General features: G+C 26.3%; 2 protein-coding genes across 2 annotated transcripts in view; one reads left to right on the top strand and one right to left on the bottom strand.

Annotated features, from left to right (window-relative positions):
- LOC129975785 (dual specificity testis-specific protein kinase 2-like) overlaps positions 1-2,647 on the bottom strand; it is a 133,359-nt gene extending 130,712 nt beyond the window's left edge. Inside the window, exons 1-2 of the mRNA XM_056089005.1 lie at positions 2,489-2,647; positions 304-659 (exon numbers count right to left, since the gene is read on the bottom strand). Coding sequence (XP_055944980.1) covers positions 304-576 — 273 coding nt within the window. The 5' untranslated portion in view covers positions 577-659; positions 2,489-2,647. The remainder of the gene's footprint in view (positions 1-303; positions 660-2,488) is intronic.
- A 719-nt stretch (positions 2,648-3,366) lies between these two features.
- LOC129975817 (uncharacterized) lies at positions 3,367-18,398 on the top strand. Its single transcript, XM_056089047.1, has 8 exons — positions 3,367-3,410; positions 7,377-7,526; positions 8,864-8,938; positions 9,484-9,609; positions 10,704-10,867; positions 14,005-14,345; positions 15,550-15,811; positions 18,062-18,398. The coding sequence occupies exons 3-8, from the start codon at positions 8,912-8,914 to the stop codon at positions 18,396-18,398; spliced, it is 1,257 nt and encodes a 418-aa protein (XP_055945022.1). The 5' UTR covers positions 3,367-3,410; positions 7,377-7,526; positions 8,864-8,911.
- The last annotated feature ends 911 nt before the right edge of the window (positions 18,399-19,309 follow it).

Raw genomic sequence — 19,309 nt, forward strand, 5'->3', positions numbered from 1 at the left:
AAAAAATTATATGCCAATACAACAGAATGAATATCTCAAATTGAATAAAATGCTCATATATATATATATAATTATTTACATTAGAATTCATCCCCTTTCTTAATTAAAACCATTTTATTAATGAAATGCAATACACTACTTATTAAAAATGTAAATTCGATAGCCTAAAAATGAAATCAAGAATGAATTTAAAATAGTAATTACTATTCAAGTACCATCCACATATTAAAAAAGTGAATAATTACTCATAAATCAATTTAATCATTGAAAACCCCTCATATTACTATATTAAGAAATACATACCTTAAAAACTTCAGAAAAAAATCCAGCTCCAATCTTTTCACAATTAAAATCATCCAAACGATTAAGAGCAGCAACTGCATAACGCAATGCTTCATATGAAGAACTTGGCACACAAGTAGACATAGACCTTGACGGTTTAGAATATTTTTTGGAAATATTACTAACATTTTTAACTCCATTACGCACAGAAACTATATGAGAGTACACAGGTCCATTGTCTGAATGCTCCAAGGAGCGACAGTTATAAAGGAGAGCTTCTCCACTTGCAGACATTATATTTATAATTCAAGTAACAAAAGGAAACAATTTTGCCTTAAACCAAATCTCTTGGCCCATACTAGCACCAGTCAGTAATCCTAGAATAGAGAAGAGTAATTTCAATATTAAATTTTAAAGACATTAGCATATTAAGATATATAAACTTACATAAACAAATGTTCTAAAATATATAAAATTTCCTTACAAAATGCATAAGCTAGTTTTAAATACCTTCATCTTTAGCGACAAGATCATTCACAACAGTTAAATTTTATTAACATCCATGGAAGAATTTAAATGATAAAATCAATTTCACAAATATATTGATCAATACTGAAAATATTTCCAATAAATTAAAGCTGAATTTTAAATTTTAACGATATAATTAATTTACGAAATCAATATTTTTGTATTCACATGATTAAAAACAGTTCGGCCTATTTAAGATTTAACTGTAAATAAAATTATTTAAACAAAATCTAACTTTCGTATACAACAATTTATACAAAAAGAAACAGCTTAAATGATAAAAAAAATCCCCCCTTAAGCATATATCTTATCCTTAGATTAATGTTGCAATAAAAAAACATACAGCTCTAATAAGATCTTTATCATTTCAAGATATTAAAAAAAAAAAAGACCATATTAAAAGATATCTGCAACATGTCAGGCTTTAACAAAAATTGTCTTAAATTTGCATATATAAGCCTATTAAGTCATAAGGTGCCCATTTAAAAATAAAATAGTGTTTGCTTTTTTGTATTTAAAATAAAGATTCATTTTATACATAAATAGAAATACATATATTTCAAATTAAAAAAAAAAAACTAAGTAAAACTTCTAATTTACGATTCAGATAAATAGAACATTTAATTTTCTCAATACAACAACATATTAGGTGGGTATATCACAAAAACAAATTTAAAAGTAGCAAGAAACAACTTTTACACTTGAAATAGTCATTTTAAGAATTTTATATTCTTTGATTTAAGTATTATTCTTAAACACTTTACTAACATTATATCACTGATCTCATTGTTTACAAAAAAAAGATAGTAAAATTTTGTTTAAAAAAATTATAAATTACGAATAGTCCAATTATTTATAAGGTTAAATTTCAACTTGCATAATCTTGAAACCATTTGTAAAGAAATGAATTTCAAAAATTAATTTTATTCCATAACATTTAGTTCTAAAAAAAAAGACAATTCAGTTAACTATTTTCAAATAACAATTCGAAAATATTTTTTATGGAGAACTTGGATGCAAATTATGAAGCAGTACAAAACATGCAAATAATTCAACACTAATTTTTTGGGAAAATTAGTAAACCAAAGTTATTTTATTATTAACAATAATAAAATGTGTGACTAACATTGCAAAATTCCGTAAATTAAATGATTACTTAAAGAGCTATGCAAGTCTTACGAAATGCCTCAAATGTATAACAAAATTAAATTACCATGCAAATCTAATCAAGAAGGATGGCTACACAACTTAACTATTTTGAGTATTTCTATAATTTTATAAATACACAAAGTTCAACCTGAATGCTTAAATTTACCGGTACCGACAAGGTACTTTTGCAAACAACAGCAATTGTATATATTAAATATATATATTATTAATAAATTGCAAGAACAATTTTACAATTTATTAAAAATTTTGAAATTACGCACCGAAAATTAATCAAATGCATAATTTCAAATAAATAGTAAATGTTTTATTTATAACCAATGCAAATAATTTTCTAGACAGTTTAAGAAAAAAATTGAGACGATAATGCTATCCGAGGTTGTTTTTCAATAAGATTAATTAAATAGTATTTACAAGTCCAATTTTTATTTCCCGTCGCTTGTAAACAATAACAAAACTAACACGAAAATCTAGTGAACATAATAAATTCAATATACTTCAAAGAACTTACCTAATTATTTGCTGATTTAAGCGTCAGAGCACTTAAGTCATTGCAAATATAAGTGATAAATTAATCACTAACTACGGACCGGCTACTTAATTCCAGACTAGAAAATTTGCACATCCCTCGCACTGCAGATTAAAACATCATCTGTCAGAATAATGCGACCACACAAGCAACCGAATACACAGTTTTCCATGTTTCTGATTACTGAGTTTATATATCGGCCACTAGAGGGCTGTCGCTCTTAAATAAAACTATTTTGGATTATATTAGACTTCAAACTTTTCATGTAAATAGGATAATTTCAACTATCCCTTCATAGAAAATTCAATTAATTCTTACATTTCATACAGAATTTTTTCATCATTTTTCTTTAAAAAGGTTGCTTTTTATCGACTGTATAATGTGAGCCTTTAAGCAAATACCAAAATCGGAATTTTTAAGCTAAGGATTAATTTCAGTCATTCTTCGTCAAAATACTTGCTTTGACTCTTTACACTTTAAAAGATCTAAAATTTTAATTCAGAGTCAATTAAACTGAAAAAATAGTTTAGCTACTGGCAGCAAAACAATCTACGAAAAATTGTTTGATTGGTCGAAATTGAAAATATTCTTCGCATGCAGAAGATTTTTCAAGCAGTGCGCAGTCTCTGTTTGTCCTGACAAAACTAAACTGTGTATGAATTCTAATGTAAAATTTTTTAAACATAGTATTTTATATTTCTAATTAATTTTATTAGAATAGTCATAATAAACTGAGGGTTGAAAATGTTATATTTTATTATATAATTTTCTGCATTTAAAATCTTTTAGTATAATTTGATAGCTGTACTGCATTCCATTAGTTTTTCCAAGAGGAAATTACCTTATGATGTCACTTAGAATTCAAATCTTCGCACGTCTTTTAATTGAAGCGAAAATTAAAATTGTATGATTATGAATTAAATTTGAATCATTATGTTAGGTTCTATATGCCTGTATAATAATGAGATATTTGTTGCTGATGCAAATGGAAATTTAATTTCTTACGAATATTTGAAATATAATAAGAACAATGAGAATCAGAATTTTAAAGAGAATTTTCGATGGAAAATACCTTTATCAGAATCATTTCATGTAAAAAGCATTGTTTTGGATGCAGTGAATAATTTCTCAACAAGTCTGAAATGTTTAACTATTGTAGCTATCAGCTTATATTATGATATTTCTGTCCATCTTTTTTGTAGTAATATTAAAAATACTTTTATCAATATAAATACTTCAAATTGGTTGCCACTTCCAAATGTTGAACCAAATTCCAATTTTTTCATCTCTCATGGACCAACACTATTATTTTCATCACCTCAAGAATATCTGTTATGCAGTCTTCCATACAAAATATCGTCCAGGTTCAGTATACCCGTTTCAGATCCTTACAGCTCAGATAAAATAATTCAATTTTCTTCCATTGGGAGATTGAATAGTAAGGACCCACTTGATATTTTGCTTTTAATCCAGAGGTATAAAAGTTCTACTGGCTGTAAAAAAATACATACATATTCTTTAGGAATGAAAATTAAAGAGAGAAATTCTCCTGTACTGTTTCAAAAGATACCCATTTTTCATTTCTTTCCTGCACATTTTCAAAATTCTGCAGAAATGGTATATATTTGGAATATCTCTCTTGATGAATCACAAATCTGTGATTTAAAGGATGTAAAATGGAACTGTAATTTTTCTTTTTTGTGGACCAAGACACACTCACTTTTGTTCTGTAATGGAATTTTAAAATATAATTTTGAAAAACCTGGATTAAATATATCGTACATCATAACTGAATTTTACGAAATGTCAATTTATACTGTAAAACTGATAATAGTGTCGAAAAATAAAGATATTTATTTTGTCACTAGCAATGATTCTAGTTCTTCCCTACAGGTGAGAACAGTTAAATTTTTTGACCTCACAAAATACTTTGCATTCATGTTTGGATTTATTATAATCACTCTGCATTTTAATATTCTAAATTTTTCTGTAGAGTTTTCAACAATGTTTTTTCTATAGTTCTAAATGTCTTACAGTAACAACTTTCCTTTTTTTTTTTTTTTTTTTTTTATGGCTTTGACTACATTGACTAAAAAAAGGAGGGGAATTCATTTTATCAATAGGGCCTTAGACAAATACTGGGTCATTTCCATGTCAACTAAACATGGTGCAAACCTCGCCATCTCAAATTTGCTTGAAATTTGTCACAAATGTTCTATTAATATAAATTTGGAAAAATATTAAATTGTATTGAGATATGTTAACGTGTTTTTGAATTATAAATCTCTTATAGTTCTCAGAAATAGGATTAAAAACAGCAATTTTTTGAATTGTAGAAGCTTTTACATCATTGAGGTCTTCATTTTTTTCTAGAACATATCTTAGCCATCAGTTTTCTTCATAGGCAATAGGAATTTCTATTAATGTTAGCTTATCAGGAGATTTTGACACACCCTTTTTAAAAGCTTTTGAATCTAAAGAAAAGTTTTTCATTAATATTTTAGATGTAGATAAGGGAAGGAATGGTACTGCTGTGTTCCTTTAATGGACAATACTTGATCAAAGCGATGTTTCAAAAATTATTCTGATTCAACATAGTCTTCTTAAGTTGAGTATGAAAAGTCTATATTGGTATTAGTATATTAAGAAGTCTATATTGTTTTAAATGGCCCATTTAAAAAGCTGTAACATTGTTTGAATTTGGCTTCCATACGATATTTTCATGAGCTAAAAATCTCTTCGCAGAACCCCTTACTCCTTCGCAAGGCTCTTTACCATGCGCTGTGGCAAAAAAGTGCTATTCTCCTTCCATTTAAAAATTTTCTTGATGAAAACAGAGGTTTTAAGATTTTTTCATTGGATTTTGTATTAGGTAGCAGATTTATTACACAGTACAAGTCTTCGAAATTTTGAATTACATTTATCTGCTTCAGTAACTGTCACAGAGTCTTTAATACCTGGCATTGCCTTACTAATTTCATCATGCTGATAAAATGACACAGTTCCTACTGTCTCTATTGGCAAGCTTTTCCCTAGTTTGAAAAAAAAAAAATCCTTAACAATTCTTTTTGGTTGCCTGTTTATGTAGTTTGGTATATTAAATTCATGCATTTTCTTTCTAATGCTCCAATTTTAGGTAAACATGTTAGATGCATTTACTTTTTTGTCCTATTTGTACAACTGAAAAACTTAAGTTTCAGATTTTTAACAATTCTTGATTCTCAGTGTCTATATCACTTTCTGATGATGAACTTTCAGCAGCAGCAACAGATGTTTGTTTCATAATCAAGGAAATTCTTTTTACTTTCAATATGCTATAATTCTTACATTTCAGTCAACTATTTTCCTTTATTTAATTAAAACTATTTATTATATACATAATAAATTATTGTAATTTTTAGTTTTATTTATTATTTAAATTTCATTAAAATTATTTCATGAAGAGATCCAGCTTTCATTTTTTTAACAATAAAGCCATTATTATCTGATATTTATATTTTGGCCTGTAATTTATAATAATTCACACTTTTCATGGAAGTAATTTTAAAATATGTACTTTTAAAAAAATTGAATTTTTAAATTTAATTTTGAAAATTTTTTCCTTATCTGAACCTATATGGTGTTGCATATCATAGAAAAGGACATCTAAATTCTGTAAAATGGCATCTGTCCCAAGCTTCTAACACAATTAAGAAAGTTTTTACTGCCATTTAAAAAAATTCTGTTACCTGTTTTTAGCAACATTTATGACAACTTTAGAACTCTATAGTTCATAAATAATTGACATGTTTAAGTTAAAATTTCATAATTTTCTAAGTCTATACCAATAATGCACCTGTGCCAAATTTCAAGGAAATCTAAGTTGGTGAGGATAAAAATTGTCTTTTTCTGTGTTGAATTGATATTTAGTGACCATACTGTAAAATCATTATGATAATTTATTAACAAAACAGTGCCAGCACTTAAGTTTGGTAAGAGTTACTGTAAGTTACTAATACCAAAACTGTAGTTTTGAGATATATCCTATTTAAATTTTTAACTCATTGTGAAAATTATTTCTCATGCTTATAACTTTTATGATAGATTTCTTGATGATTAGATAATGGGTTTAAATAATTTAATTGAGTTTAGTTGATTTCAATAGAATTCTTTTAACTTAACAGTGATTCATACCAAAAATGAAACTTTTGTGATATCAAAAGTCCCATATTAGGATGGGGCAGGCAGGGCAGATATTCTGGTTGCCATTACCATAGGCACAAAATTGTGGAATAAATTAGATGTATTTATTCTTTCAGCACACACAGCCATTTTTTGAACATTAGTACTCATGCAGGGTCATTTTGCCCTGAAAATGTCAGACATTTGCCTTTTATCTTATTGGCTATTTGTATAAAATAGCCAATATTTGATCAGAGTGTATAAATGTTTTTACATGCAAATATGTTCTTATTTAAGATGTATAAGCAATTTTTAATAAGAAAAACCAAAAGTGAAATTAGGCCCTTTTATTCTGTACTTCTTTTGTAATCACTTCCTTTTTCCATTCATATAAACTTTATTATTTTTCCTTATAAGAATAAGCCACTTTATGTAAAGTATGGATAATACAACTAATACACCAAAATATATCTATGCTAAAATATGTTTACTATTCGGAATATGTATCACTTTATGAATAAAAAGATCTGCTGTGATTTGAAATATTTCGATGGTTTTTGTTATATATAAATTAGCTATATTTTACACGTATTTTTTATTTGTTCTTGATTTATTTGTGTATGAAATTAAATTGCAAAATTTAGATCTGTTAATGAGATTTTATGTAGAATTTACACTGTTAATTGTTTTATTTTTTTATATACTCTAGCTTAATAAAACATGGAGAGAAATTGAAGCTGTGATTTTTGGTGATATTTTAATAAATGGATCAAAACACTTATTATTATTAAAGAATACTTCATTTGATAAGTGGCAAGAAGATTGTATTTTGTCTGATATATCAGATTATGTTGCTGTAGTAAGTATCTATTAGTTACATCTTTCATAAATATTTCTTATTTCTAATAACTATTAATTAATTTGTACTTTTCACTCATATCTACTATCATAATCTCTAAGTTTCTACTGCCAAACCATTCAGTAAAATTCAACCATTAGAGTCTAAAAGGATTTTTTTTTAAATTTTGAAACCTTGTATAGTAATTATTTTAACACATTTCTCCGGACTGCCCGTAAATTTATTATTCTTGTGTTGTTTTTTTAAATCAGCAATCGAAATATGATTTACATGTAAGGTGGTTGAATTAAATTATTAGTTGTATAGCAACAGAGGGACAAGATGAATTTTAAAAGTCCTGGCAGCCAATTTTAGAAGAAAAAAAAGATGAGAAAAATGTTATTGTGGATGTGTCGTATTTTAAGGTTTAGTGTAATGAGGTGACAAAAAAAAAAAAAAAAAAATTACGTACCCCAAGACTATTATTTGGCTATTAAATTATAAGGCTATTATTAATTATATGAACTATGCAGACATTGATAGCTGCTAGGGATGAAAGAATCAAAGTATCATTTTTTATACCTCTAAAAATCTTGATTAGCTTGACCAGATAAGGATTGGAAAGTATATTTCAACGAGGGAGAAATATCCTACTTACGTTCTCTGTACTGAACCTATAAAATTTTTTTATACTAATTGGCTTAAAACCTTTTTTAAAATTTGTACATAACACAAACAACTTTATAAAATTGAACATCTCATTTAAAATTTGTTTATTATTATAGTTTTATCTTTATTAAAAGTTAGTGATATTAGAGTTCATAAAAATCTTAATTTGAAATTTCGAAATAAAGATTAAAAAATTCAAAAATAAAAATAATGAACATCTAATTTTGGAAGCAAAATATTACTATAACTTCAAATAAATCAGTTGCTACTAAAATCCACAGAACAGTATAAAAGTATATATGTATAAAAATCAGTATATGCTATTTAAACAGTGGTAAGTATATCCATTTATTTTTTTAAGTGGAGAGGAGAAGGATTATGTCATTTTTATATGTTTGTAATTTTTTCCCATATTATTCATTACATATCTATAAATATTTAGTTTTAAAATTTTATTTTAAATAATTAATAAATTTTTAAAGACAACAAAATATTATCACTTTTCAAATAACTACATTTTTACTGACTTTTGTACAAATATTGTATTGCTGCTGCTTTATTTCAATTTATTATCATAGTTACATATTGTAAGATAAATTTTTTTAATTTACTTACTATTAGGGATTTTTTCTGGGTTATTGATTTAAATTATCCTGCTCTTTTTTTTTTTTTTTTTTTTTCTTTAACAGGATTATGTTGCTGAAACTAAAGAAACTGAATGTTCTTTGAACAGAGCAATGCCTGGTATTCAAGCTAAAATATTGGTAATTATCTGCTTATTTTAATAAATCATTAATTATTAGTTAACATCTAGATTGTATAAGTATTCTAATAAAAATAATTATAAATATTTTATTAGAACATATTATTTATCTTTCTGTGAAAGCATCTCATATAATCAGAACATTTTTGTAACTAAACAAGAAAATTTTTATTCAATGATTCATATAATAATAATATATGATATGCTTGGAAATTTTCATTTGAATTGTTTATTGATTTAATTTATTTTTTAATGTTATAGCCATTCTGTGAATACATTAAAATTTATATCCGAAAGTATCTCATAATTAAACAGAAGATGCATGCTTATTTTATAATGATAGAATAAAATAATAGCAAGTTATTATTTTATTTAAGGTATGTGAGCAAATTATTTAGAAATCTTCTGGAAAAATTAAAAGGAACTCATATATGTAATAATAAACTTCTCTTAAAAATGTTTCCTTCCATTTTTTTAAAATACATTAATTCCCTTTTTTTTTTTTTTCAGTATGAATTTTTAAATTTCTTTTGATGTCTTTTGTAGGCAGGAAAGTCAGCAATTACAAATACCAGATCCAATATTGAAAAGAAAATGGAAGCAACTCTTGCATCTTTGCATAGACTAAATGCTTCTGCGTTGGTGAATCCACAGATTGACCATCATATATCCGTAAGATATCCCTTTTGATGCCTCTGTATTATCATCCATAATAATATTATCTATATATATTGCCTTTTTCCCTTTGTAGCGATGCAAATTATCATTAGTTTAAAAAAAATTGTATGAGAATTCTTATTATAAAATTACACAGGTTTAAATATGGCTAAAGCTCTGAACATCAGACATTGTATCTTATTAAGAAGCTGGAATTAATTATTGTCAAAGAAAATAGCATAATAATCAAAATAGAGAATAAATTAAAATGTTAATTGTAATTTAAATTGAAAAATAATTCACCTGTCTTATAGGAAATAAATATTTTGGTTTAAAAACAAATTGATAGCATATAATCCAATAGATTGATTAATCATTGGTATGTGATCTCAGTTAATATTATTATTCGCTCTATTTTATCAAAATCCCTGGTCCCAAACTACCATATTCAAATATGTGCAAAAATATTCATTTATTATGATCACTAAACTTTATTTATTTATTATGCTACATTACAACATCATTTAATGTTGTCAAGTTTGAAGTAGAAAATTGAATGATACTTCATTTTCAATCCGTGCTAATGATTTATGTGCATAGAATTTCTTGCTCCACTTGTAAAGAAATTTTTAGGAATCATTTTTTCATGGAATGGAGTTTACATTCTATTGGCTGAACTAGAGTGCTCTACATTGTTTTAAATGGACAGCTATACTGATAGGTTTGGCTTGAGATATTTTGAACAGCCAGAAACCACTATTGCTTCCAATTGAAATAAAAAGGACAAACAAATGAAAATAAAACTAATTTGAGTTTTAAAATCAAAAGTGAAATTCTGAATAAATATGACATTTTACCTACAATGTGTCAATCTAATGCTGCAGCATAATTGAAAATTTCACAGTTCCGTCTTTGTAAAATTTGCAAAGATACTGCAAAAGGCATTTACAGAAGAGAGCAGTGTACAAGAAAGATTATGTAATATATATAAATGAAAGTGAATACACACAGTGCCACCTACTCCTTAATAAACAAATGGATATATAAACTATTATTGATAATGGCTACACCATCATATTTAAATGTGATTGTTTATTTAATTGTTTCAGTCATTCCGAGAATCATTGGTTGACATAATTCTAAGCAAAGACGAAGTCAACCAATCAAAAAAGATGGATGAAAATGGAGTTAAGCTGAGCATTCAGAAGCATTGGAAACAATTATATCATAACTATTGCATACTGAATTGGACCTTTAAAAATAATGATGAAAGGTAAATTTTTTTTAAATCATCTATAACAGCATATAATTTCTAATATACTGTTTATACCATTTCTTTTCATATAATTAATTGTCTCAGTTATTTAACTGTTAGGAAATTTCTCCATAATTTAAAAGCATTTTCACAGAAGAATAAATGTATGTTGCCCTAATGTGCTTTGATAAAATCACATGTTAAAATTATATAGAATCTTATATATTAAGAAATATAGCTTTAATTAATTTAATAAACAATTTTCTTAAAAAATTTTAATATAATTTTGTATGGAAGTATACATCTAAGCATATAAATGTCAATTATTTGAATTTCAAAGTATTGAAATTCTTCTCAAGCCTCTTGAAATGTTTTATCTTTTTATTTCTTTTTTTTAATAAGTCATATATTGGGTTGTTTAGAATATCTTCTTCAACTTCTAGTGTAAATTGATATAAACTTGAATTGAATATATAATAGGAAGATGGTTTAATAATGCATACATCATTTTATTTAATATGATTTACCATTTTTTGAGAAATTCCATTATCTCACAATAATAAAACATCTCTGACCTTGCTAAAAATATTCAAGATGTTTTTAGTCTTTCAGTAAACTGAAATTTTTTTCATTTTCGAGAATGCTGTAAAAAGCACAATAAATGGTAATATGGGGGTACCAACAGCACAACATCCTCACCAAACTCCAAAAAGGTTCAACACATTGTCAAAATTGAAACCTAGTAAAAGGCCAACTCTTTAGAATCAATTAATTCTAGGTAACAAAACACTTCTAGGTAAAATGGCTTGTTTCATTCTGCCCAGCTGGCTACTATATAAAAAAATTCATTTACTTTAAAAAATACTTACTCTTTTAATAGGTTTTCTCCTTGATTTTCAATTTTTTAATGGTACATAAATAATGGGACTCGATTTCTATAGACTATTCAAGAAGCTTCTTTGTCTTTTTGTTTCATAATCTATAAAAAGCTAAAAGGCTGAGCTAAAAGGGAATTGAATGAACCATATGGAGAGAGTTTGTTGAGGTCTGTCGAGTAGTCGAGCGAAGTCTTCCCGAGTGCTTTGTTCCACAGTGGTCTGCTGCTTGTGAGCTACTGTTTAATGTAAGTGCTGTTTTGTGTGCACTTCATTAATCTTTTGTTACATACTCATCATATTTTTGTATGGAATAAGGCATTGTTAATTGTTATTGAGTCTTTTGGATTTTTCTTTATATGGAAAGACTTTCATTTTTTTTTTTTTTTTTTTTTTTTTTTTGTAAAAAAAATACCCAAGTGAAACAATGTTACCAATGATAAAGAAAAACGAATTAACAAAATTATAAATTGGGCGGTTGTGTTTATTTAGATTAGTTAATAATTTCCAGTCAATTTGCCTATGATTTCATCAATGTGAGAGGTGCAAAACTCAAGCCAATAGTCTGCCACATCAAATTCATTATTGTTGGTGATGGATATGTCGGAGCGCAGTAGTAAAATGTACTGGATTCCATCATGCAACTGCCTCTTCTTGTGTTTATCCTGTGTGCAACCCCTACTATTGTTGCAAAATCTTCTCCAAAGGTTTCTCATACTCCAAAGATTTCATTGTTTGAGAAAGATATAATTCATTGAGTGTGAACCCAAGCCAGAGTATGTCACACAAATCTGTCATGATTGATGTGTGGCATTTAAATTATGTCAAGCCATGATGATAAAATGTTTTAGAGCTTCATTTAGAGCTCATCTCTCTGTGACAAGTGAAACGGCTTGTAATAAACTAGTCAGCACTTGCTAAAGGAAAACGTATTTCATAGAAAACCTCATCTGATATTTAGAAGTGACAATGATGTGAGAATGGCTTGGTCATTCATCCAGATATGTTCATTCAAGTTTTGAAGGTACCTTCTTAAAACAAGATCTCATTAATGAATAATAGCAAGTGAAAAAAAAACTGTTTATTTCTTTATTGTTGTTGCTATTGCTGTTTTTACAATCTGCAGTGTTCATCTCAAACTGTACTGAGCTAGATAGTCAGCTATATCCCTTCAGAATGTGCACTTAGTGAAATCTCTATTTGCATTTTTTTAAGCCTTAGTTTGAGATGGGAAGAGATACTTACTTTTTAAAAAAAAGTACTTACTTTATTTACTTACTTTTAAAAAAAATAAAAAAAATCTTGACTTACTAAATCATCATTCATCTACCAGTCATATTTAAACTACAAATTATAAAATTGAACCTTTTCATGTGGTAGGATGCATATATATCTCATTTACTATATTGTGATGAACACCAATGTCAACTGCCACAGTTTATGTACTTATGAAAGGAGTTGTTGGGATAAATTCCCAAACAATGCTCTTGAATTTTCAACTCCTGTTGATCCATCCTAGATTTCTGTTTGGAGTAATAAATATACTAATATCTGTAAGTCGATCTGTAACTTTAATTAAATTAAGATTGCTTAGAATTTGATACCTCTGGAATCACTTATGCCACTTCTTTATGCTTTTCATCTATTTCTTTTTGACTATTTATTAGATGCTTATTTAATAATCTCTTGTTTATGTAATCTGTCATTATCTTCATCATAGCATTCATGCAATCATTTTGAACAGTGCTATGATGTAATTGATATGAAACACTGAAGTTATAGTGCCTTTATAAACAACTATTTGATTTTTTACTGATACTTAAAAAAGTCATTGATTTGTAATTGTCAATGTTTCTTTTCATTCAAACTTTGTTAGTAGATATAAATGCTTGATGATGATATTCTGGAGATATTCTACCTCTTTAACAAAAAAGAAACGCATAAAAAATGATGGTTTGTGTTGTTAAAAGTGTTTTGGAACTACTTTCTTCTATTACTTTAAGGGTGATCATATTTTAAATTCCAAAATAAATTGTTTTTGTTGTGATCAAAATTCTTAATACTCTGTCAAAGTTTTTCTTTCTACACAAAATGCATTGAATAAAATATCCAGAACTTTGCATGTATTTCTTATTCAACATGAAAACATTTTACATTTTTCGACTTTAAAATAAATACCATCTTATATATGGTATGGTTTTTTTTCAGTCATTTATATCATTAATATATGTATATTAAATGTTTAAAACAATGTGTAATGCTTTTTTTGTTCTGTTTTAGAATAATTTATAATCCTGTACTAAGTGTGAGGATTTCCAATCATCATATACAATGTTTTCAAAGAATATTTGTTCATAAATCTCATACATTTTCCATTGAAGATGAATTTCAAAAACAAATTAATCCCAAGGAAAACTTTACCATTATAGTAAGCTTTGAAATTCCCGAATTTTTCTGTGAAATCTTAGCTGTCGATGGTATTTTATCTTGGTATGTTGGAACAAGTGCTGAGTTTGAAAATGAACTATATTTACCTTTGAAAGAAAAGATACTGACTCAGCAACAAATGTGTTTACAGACAAGTATATCTTCGGATGAGATTTTCAATTCAAAATTGAAAGGTAATTTATCAAAATGTTATTTCTTGCTCAATTCTTTAACTTTTGTGATGCCTTTTTGGATCCTTTTGTAATTATTTTTTACTTGAAATATTTATCCAGATGCAGAGATATCTGTTTTTAATATAAAATATATGCTTCTGACTCAAAAATAAAATTTGCATTAGCAGTGTAAAGTGATTGCAGAAAATGTAGCAAATAGCAGCATGGCTGATTTTGTGTTCTTACTATATCAGATGCCTTATTTGTTGAACTCTGTGTTTAAAAGTTAACAAGCTTCTTAATAAATGTTATTATTTTTTTTTTCTTAATAATTTCTGGTTTTCTAATTCAAAATTCTTTGTAATATGCATCATAAAATGTTACACTCTTAACGTTTTCATTTTTATCAATGATAGTACATGGTATATTATTAATGTAATTTTTGGCCATTGTAATTTTTAAGGAAGAGTCTCAGTTCTGGCCAGGATTTGAGGCCCTACGTTATGTATTCATCTTAGTTAAATTTGTGAAGGGTCAGATACACTCTCAGTAGTGGATTGTAGTGAGAAAATTTGGAGTGGTTCAAGTGTCATTTTTATCAGCTGACTGTGGTACAAAATTATTTGAGGATCATTCCTAAATATCTCTCCTATAGTTTCTAAATAGTTAATTTAGTTTAATTAATATTAATTTAATTTAATAAAACATTTCCATTGTGTCTGTAGGCCAGTCAGTTTTTCTTTACTTAAAAATTATCTACAAATCTGACACACTGGATACTTTAGTTGATGTTGCAGGAATTTTTTTATCTGTTTATAACAATGGGCAGAGGTACAAATCAAAGATTAATTTATGTATTTCTTTTTCTTATACAATATCTTTAAAATATTATTCTCATATATAGAGGTATTAATAGAGCTAATTTTTAGTACTATTTAAATTCTTGCCCATGGTGGATCTGTAATCAATTGGAATTGCATGTATATTTTTAATTTATACATAAAATATAGTTTTAATAAGATGCTATTTGCTTTTGATTTGTACCTTTTCCTTTTTGTTTAATATTGTTTTATTGATCAAATTTTGATTATTAACATGAATAAGATTTGAAATTTGGTGATGAAATTCATCATAATATGTGCACTTTACCTTTTTGTCATTGTTTTCAAACGTTTTTTAAAAAAATTATGCCTATTATTTTCTGATTTTATTGTTTTTCTTATAGATATTTCTACTTATGAAGATTTAATATCTATAAAGATTTTGCAACAAAGGATTGTCTTTATTATCTTTAGTTTGGTGACAGATCTATGTAAATTTGAAGATCTTGTTATGTCTTCTTCATATGCTGCCAATCACTTACTTCTTCTATTATCTTCGGATACAAAAATTTTGGTTTTTAATAAGGCTGAGGGGCCTTTATATGGCACACATATTGCATTTAAAACTGTGAATGAAACTTCAATAGAAGTTGAAGTTTATGCTAGGTGAGAAGAATTTATTTTATTTTCCTGTTTTACCTCCTATGCTTCTTAGAGCTTTTAACTATATTTTTTACTTAGAGATTAATAATGTGGGTTCATCAAATCAACATCCAATTTTCAGATTAATAAATAAACTGTTTATATATATATATATATATATATATATATATATATATATATATATATATATATATATAGTTACCCAAAAATCATTTTTACACCATTCTTAAAAGTTTTTTTATTAGCTTTTCAGTATTATAAATTTCATTTATGTGTGACTATTTCAGCAATTTTAATCAGTTTTTCAAAATTAATTTAAGCAGAATTTATAAGAATGCCTTGTTTTTTCTCCCATTGAAATGTGACACTTATTTTTCTGTTTAATTACATCCTTCATTTATGCACTTTCTCCAGTGTTAAAGCTACATTTTTTCATAGAGCCCTTCCATATTTTGCTTTAATTTCTTTGTATCTTTTTTGTATAAACACAAAAATTTAGATTATAAATACTATTATTTTATTATAACTTCTTTTACTATTTACCTTAATTTTGTCTCATGTTTTGGCTTTTAGAGATTTTTAGTGCATCATTTGGCATATCATGTGTCTTTTTCATGGCTGTTTCTCAACTTTTGCTGTAATAAAATTTTATTTCAATAAGTTTGTTAGTTTTTATTAAGTAGTTATATATTTAATTATGTTAGTTTCAAAGTTTTTTTTTAACTTATCAATGAATGCTTTCTGCTTTTTAACTTTTGGGCTCTTTTTAACTTCATAATATATAAAATTTAGGCATTTTTTTAATTTATTTTTTCCTGTTAATCCTTAATGTCATATCATCAAGGTTGAAACTTCAAATTCTGGATTATTTATTAAATATTAATGATTTGAGTACCATGACTCTTAAAACAGTATAAGTGTGAATTTAATAAACCTTCCCAAAACCTAAAATTTTTGAAGAATAAAAAAATAAACTAAATGGAACTATTTTCAAAAATATATAATTATTTTCATGAGCATTGACATTTTATTGAGAGCACATTGTATCTTGCTCTTTAAAAATTATTTATTTGAAACTTATCTAATTTTTTTATTCTATAGAAAGTAATTCAATAAATAGAAGTTAATATTAAAATATCTACATGTATTATTTCATCAAGAATTGAATAAAAAAAATATTAAGTACTTAAGGTCTAAAAACATTTTACCTTGTCTTCTGTTACAATTGATAGTCTCTTTAAAGCGTGAAATTGATTGATGCCAAACATGTTTGAAAAAAATATGCATAATAGACACAGTTTCAAAATCCGGAACTAGTTATAATTTTTTATACTTTATGTTAACTAGAGAAACTATTCACTCGATTAGTTGATTTTCCATAAGAAATTCAACCATTTGTAATTCCTGTATAACAAATTTTATTAACAGATGCAGACATGACAGATTATTGTGGAAATGCAGATTTCAGTATTTTTATCATTCTTGAAATCAATTAATTTTCTTTATGTAATAATTTTACATTATACTTAATATCTTAAGTTCTTTTTATATAATTTTATTCATTTTATCAATCAGTATCCATGCATATTTTAATTCTCATTATTTATGTTTGACTTTTTTTTTCTTTTTGTTTTAAACTTGGGTCATTTTTCTGTTAAAAAATTAAATAGAAATTTTAAAAAATGACATTTTTTTTTGGTAATGTTTTACAAAATTACTCAAATTCTTGTTGTATAATTATGCCCATATTTCTTATTTTTTTCTTTCCTTTTAAATATATGTATGTTTAATTTTATAATTTAAGTTTTAAAAGGATTATGATTTCAATCTTATTTAATTTGTTTTTAAACATTAGATTCGTTTCGTATTTATAATAATGGAATTTTTTAATCAGTTTTTCACTTTTCATCTGATGTGTTAGAACTTTGAAATATATTCCTAACAAATATATTCCTAATGATAATATAACATTTTAATATTTCCAGGATCAAATTATGAGTTTATCAATTAATTTTGATCTCTAATGAATGATGCTGCCTGGGAGTGAATTTCAGAAAAAATAAAAATTCTATAGAATTTATGATAATGACTTATTAATTAAAGATTAAAATGTAGACAGTAATATATGTGCATGTTTTTAAAATATCTTAAAATGTTTAATTATTGATTTTATTCATCTTGTTTTTTTTTTTTTTGTTGTTTTTTTTTGTTTTTTTTTTTATCTTCCAAATAATTTTTTCCCATCTCTTTCAGAAATGAAAAAGAAATTGCATTAGTTGAAAAGTATTTATATCAAATATTACCTTCAGATATATTAATTCTTGCCAATGGAATTTCAACTAATGAAAGCATTCAATTGAAACAACAGGCAGTATGCTGCATGAAAGATGAACTTGATTTATTACTTTCTATGTTAAATATACATAATGTGCAAGAACCAGTTGAAAAATATGGTGTTCAACCTGGTTCTGTAATAATATCAAAAGAAAATTTTCTAAGAATAAGAAAAGTGCTTCTTAAAAAAGAATGCAGAACTGATAATATTATGCAAATATTAAGTAGAATAAATTTCTTCAGAAAAATTGAGTAATCATCATGTAAATTGAAATCTATTGATTATATGTGTATTATATTTTTATACATAATTTTTATGGTTCATAAAATATGAAAATAATAATTTCAATAAATTATATAATATCAAATTGTTATATGTCTCATTTACATTGAATACATGAAAAGTTTCAAAAATTTTCTAGCTGAATTATTCTTTAACTTTGACAAATTTACTTAAGCTTGTCTGGTACATTTCTTTTTAAATATGTGAGAATTTTGACTGAAAAAACCTACAAGAGAATTAAAATGTGTATTTTATATTGAAAAAAATGATGCTACATTCTTTTTATAGTGGTTCTTTTGGGATCTCGCCACCCTGAAGGATACACAAATAGGTGGGGGGATCTGGCTCCTCCCATCGACGACGGAACGTACTTCCTTCTGGGAGGTTTGTACCATGGCCGGTGATGGCTCTTATTACTCAACCACAATTCCCGCTAGTGTTGCTGTTGTGGCGGTCCGGTCATTCAATAATTTTTCCAAGTGCCTTCGTGGCGGGTCAGATGTATGACTATACTTCAGGGTAAAATGCAAAACTATAAATATTTCTTCTAATGTAAGAAATTGTCTTAAGTAATTTTATATAAAATAAATTGAATATAATTTCATTTAATTTGAAAGATGGAAGATAGCAGCGATGGATAAGGATACCGTTGAAAATTCACAGTATCGTATGGATGAGATAGCCTGTAACATTCTCAGGATAATAGTATATGATAACCAGATCTGGATAAGATATGTCAGTTGATGAGAAATTCGGACCTCTTAGTGGAGATTGGTCACATAAATCTCATTTCTACATGTGATTTACCTCTCCAGCGACCTGGAAGAGATCCTTAGGAGACGAAATTTGTATTTTGTATCAAAATGTACATGGAAAACGCACTT

Source organism: Argiope bruennichi, chromosome 7 (assembly GCF_947563725.1).
Source record: "Argiope bruennichi chromosome 7, qqArgBrue1.1, whole genome shotgun sequence".
In the NCBI taxonomy this organism is placed as follows: Eukaryota; Metazoa; Arthropoda; class Arachnida; order Araneae; family Araneidae; genus Argiope; species Argiope bruennichi.

Coding starts and splice junctions, on each gene's coding strand:
- LOC129975817 (XM_056089047.1), top strand. CDS start 8,912: ATGCCTGGTATTCAAGCTAAAATATTG. Junction 9,610..10,703: donor AGATTGACCATCATATATCC/GTAAGATATCCC, acceptor TAATTGTTTCAG/TCATTCCGAGAATCATTGGT. Junction 15,812..18,061: donor GAAGTTGAAGTTTATGCTAG/GTGAGAAGAATT, acceptor CATCTCTTTCAG/AAATGAAAAAGAAATTGCAT.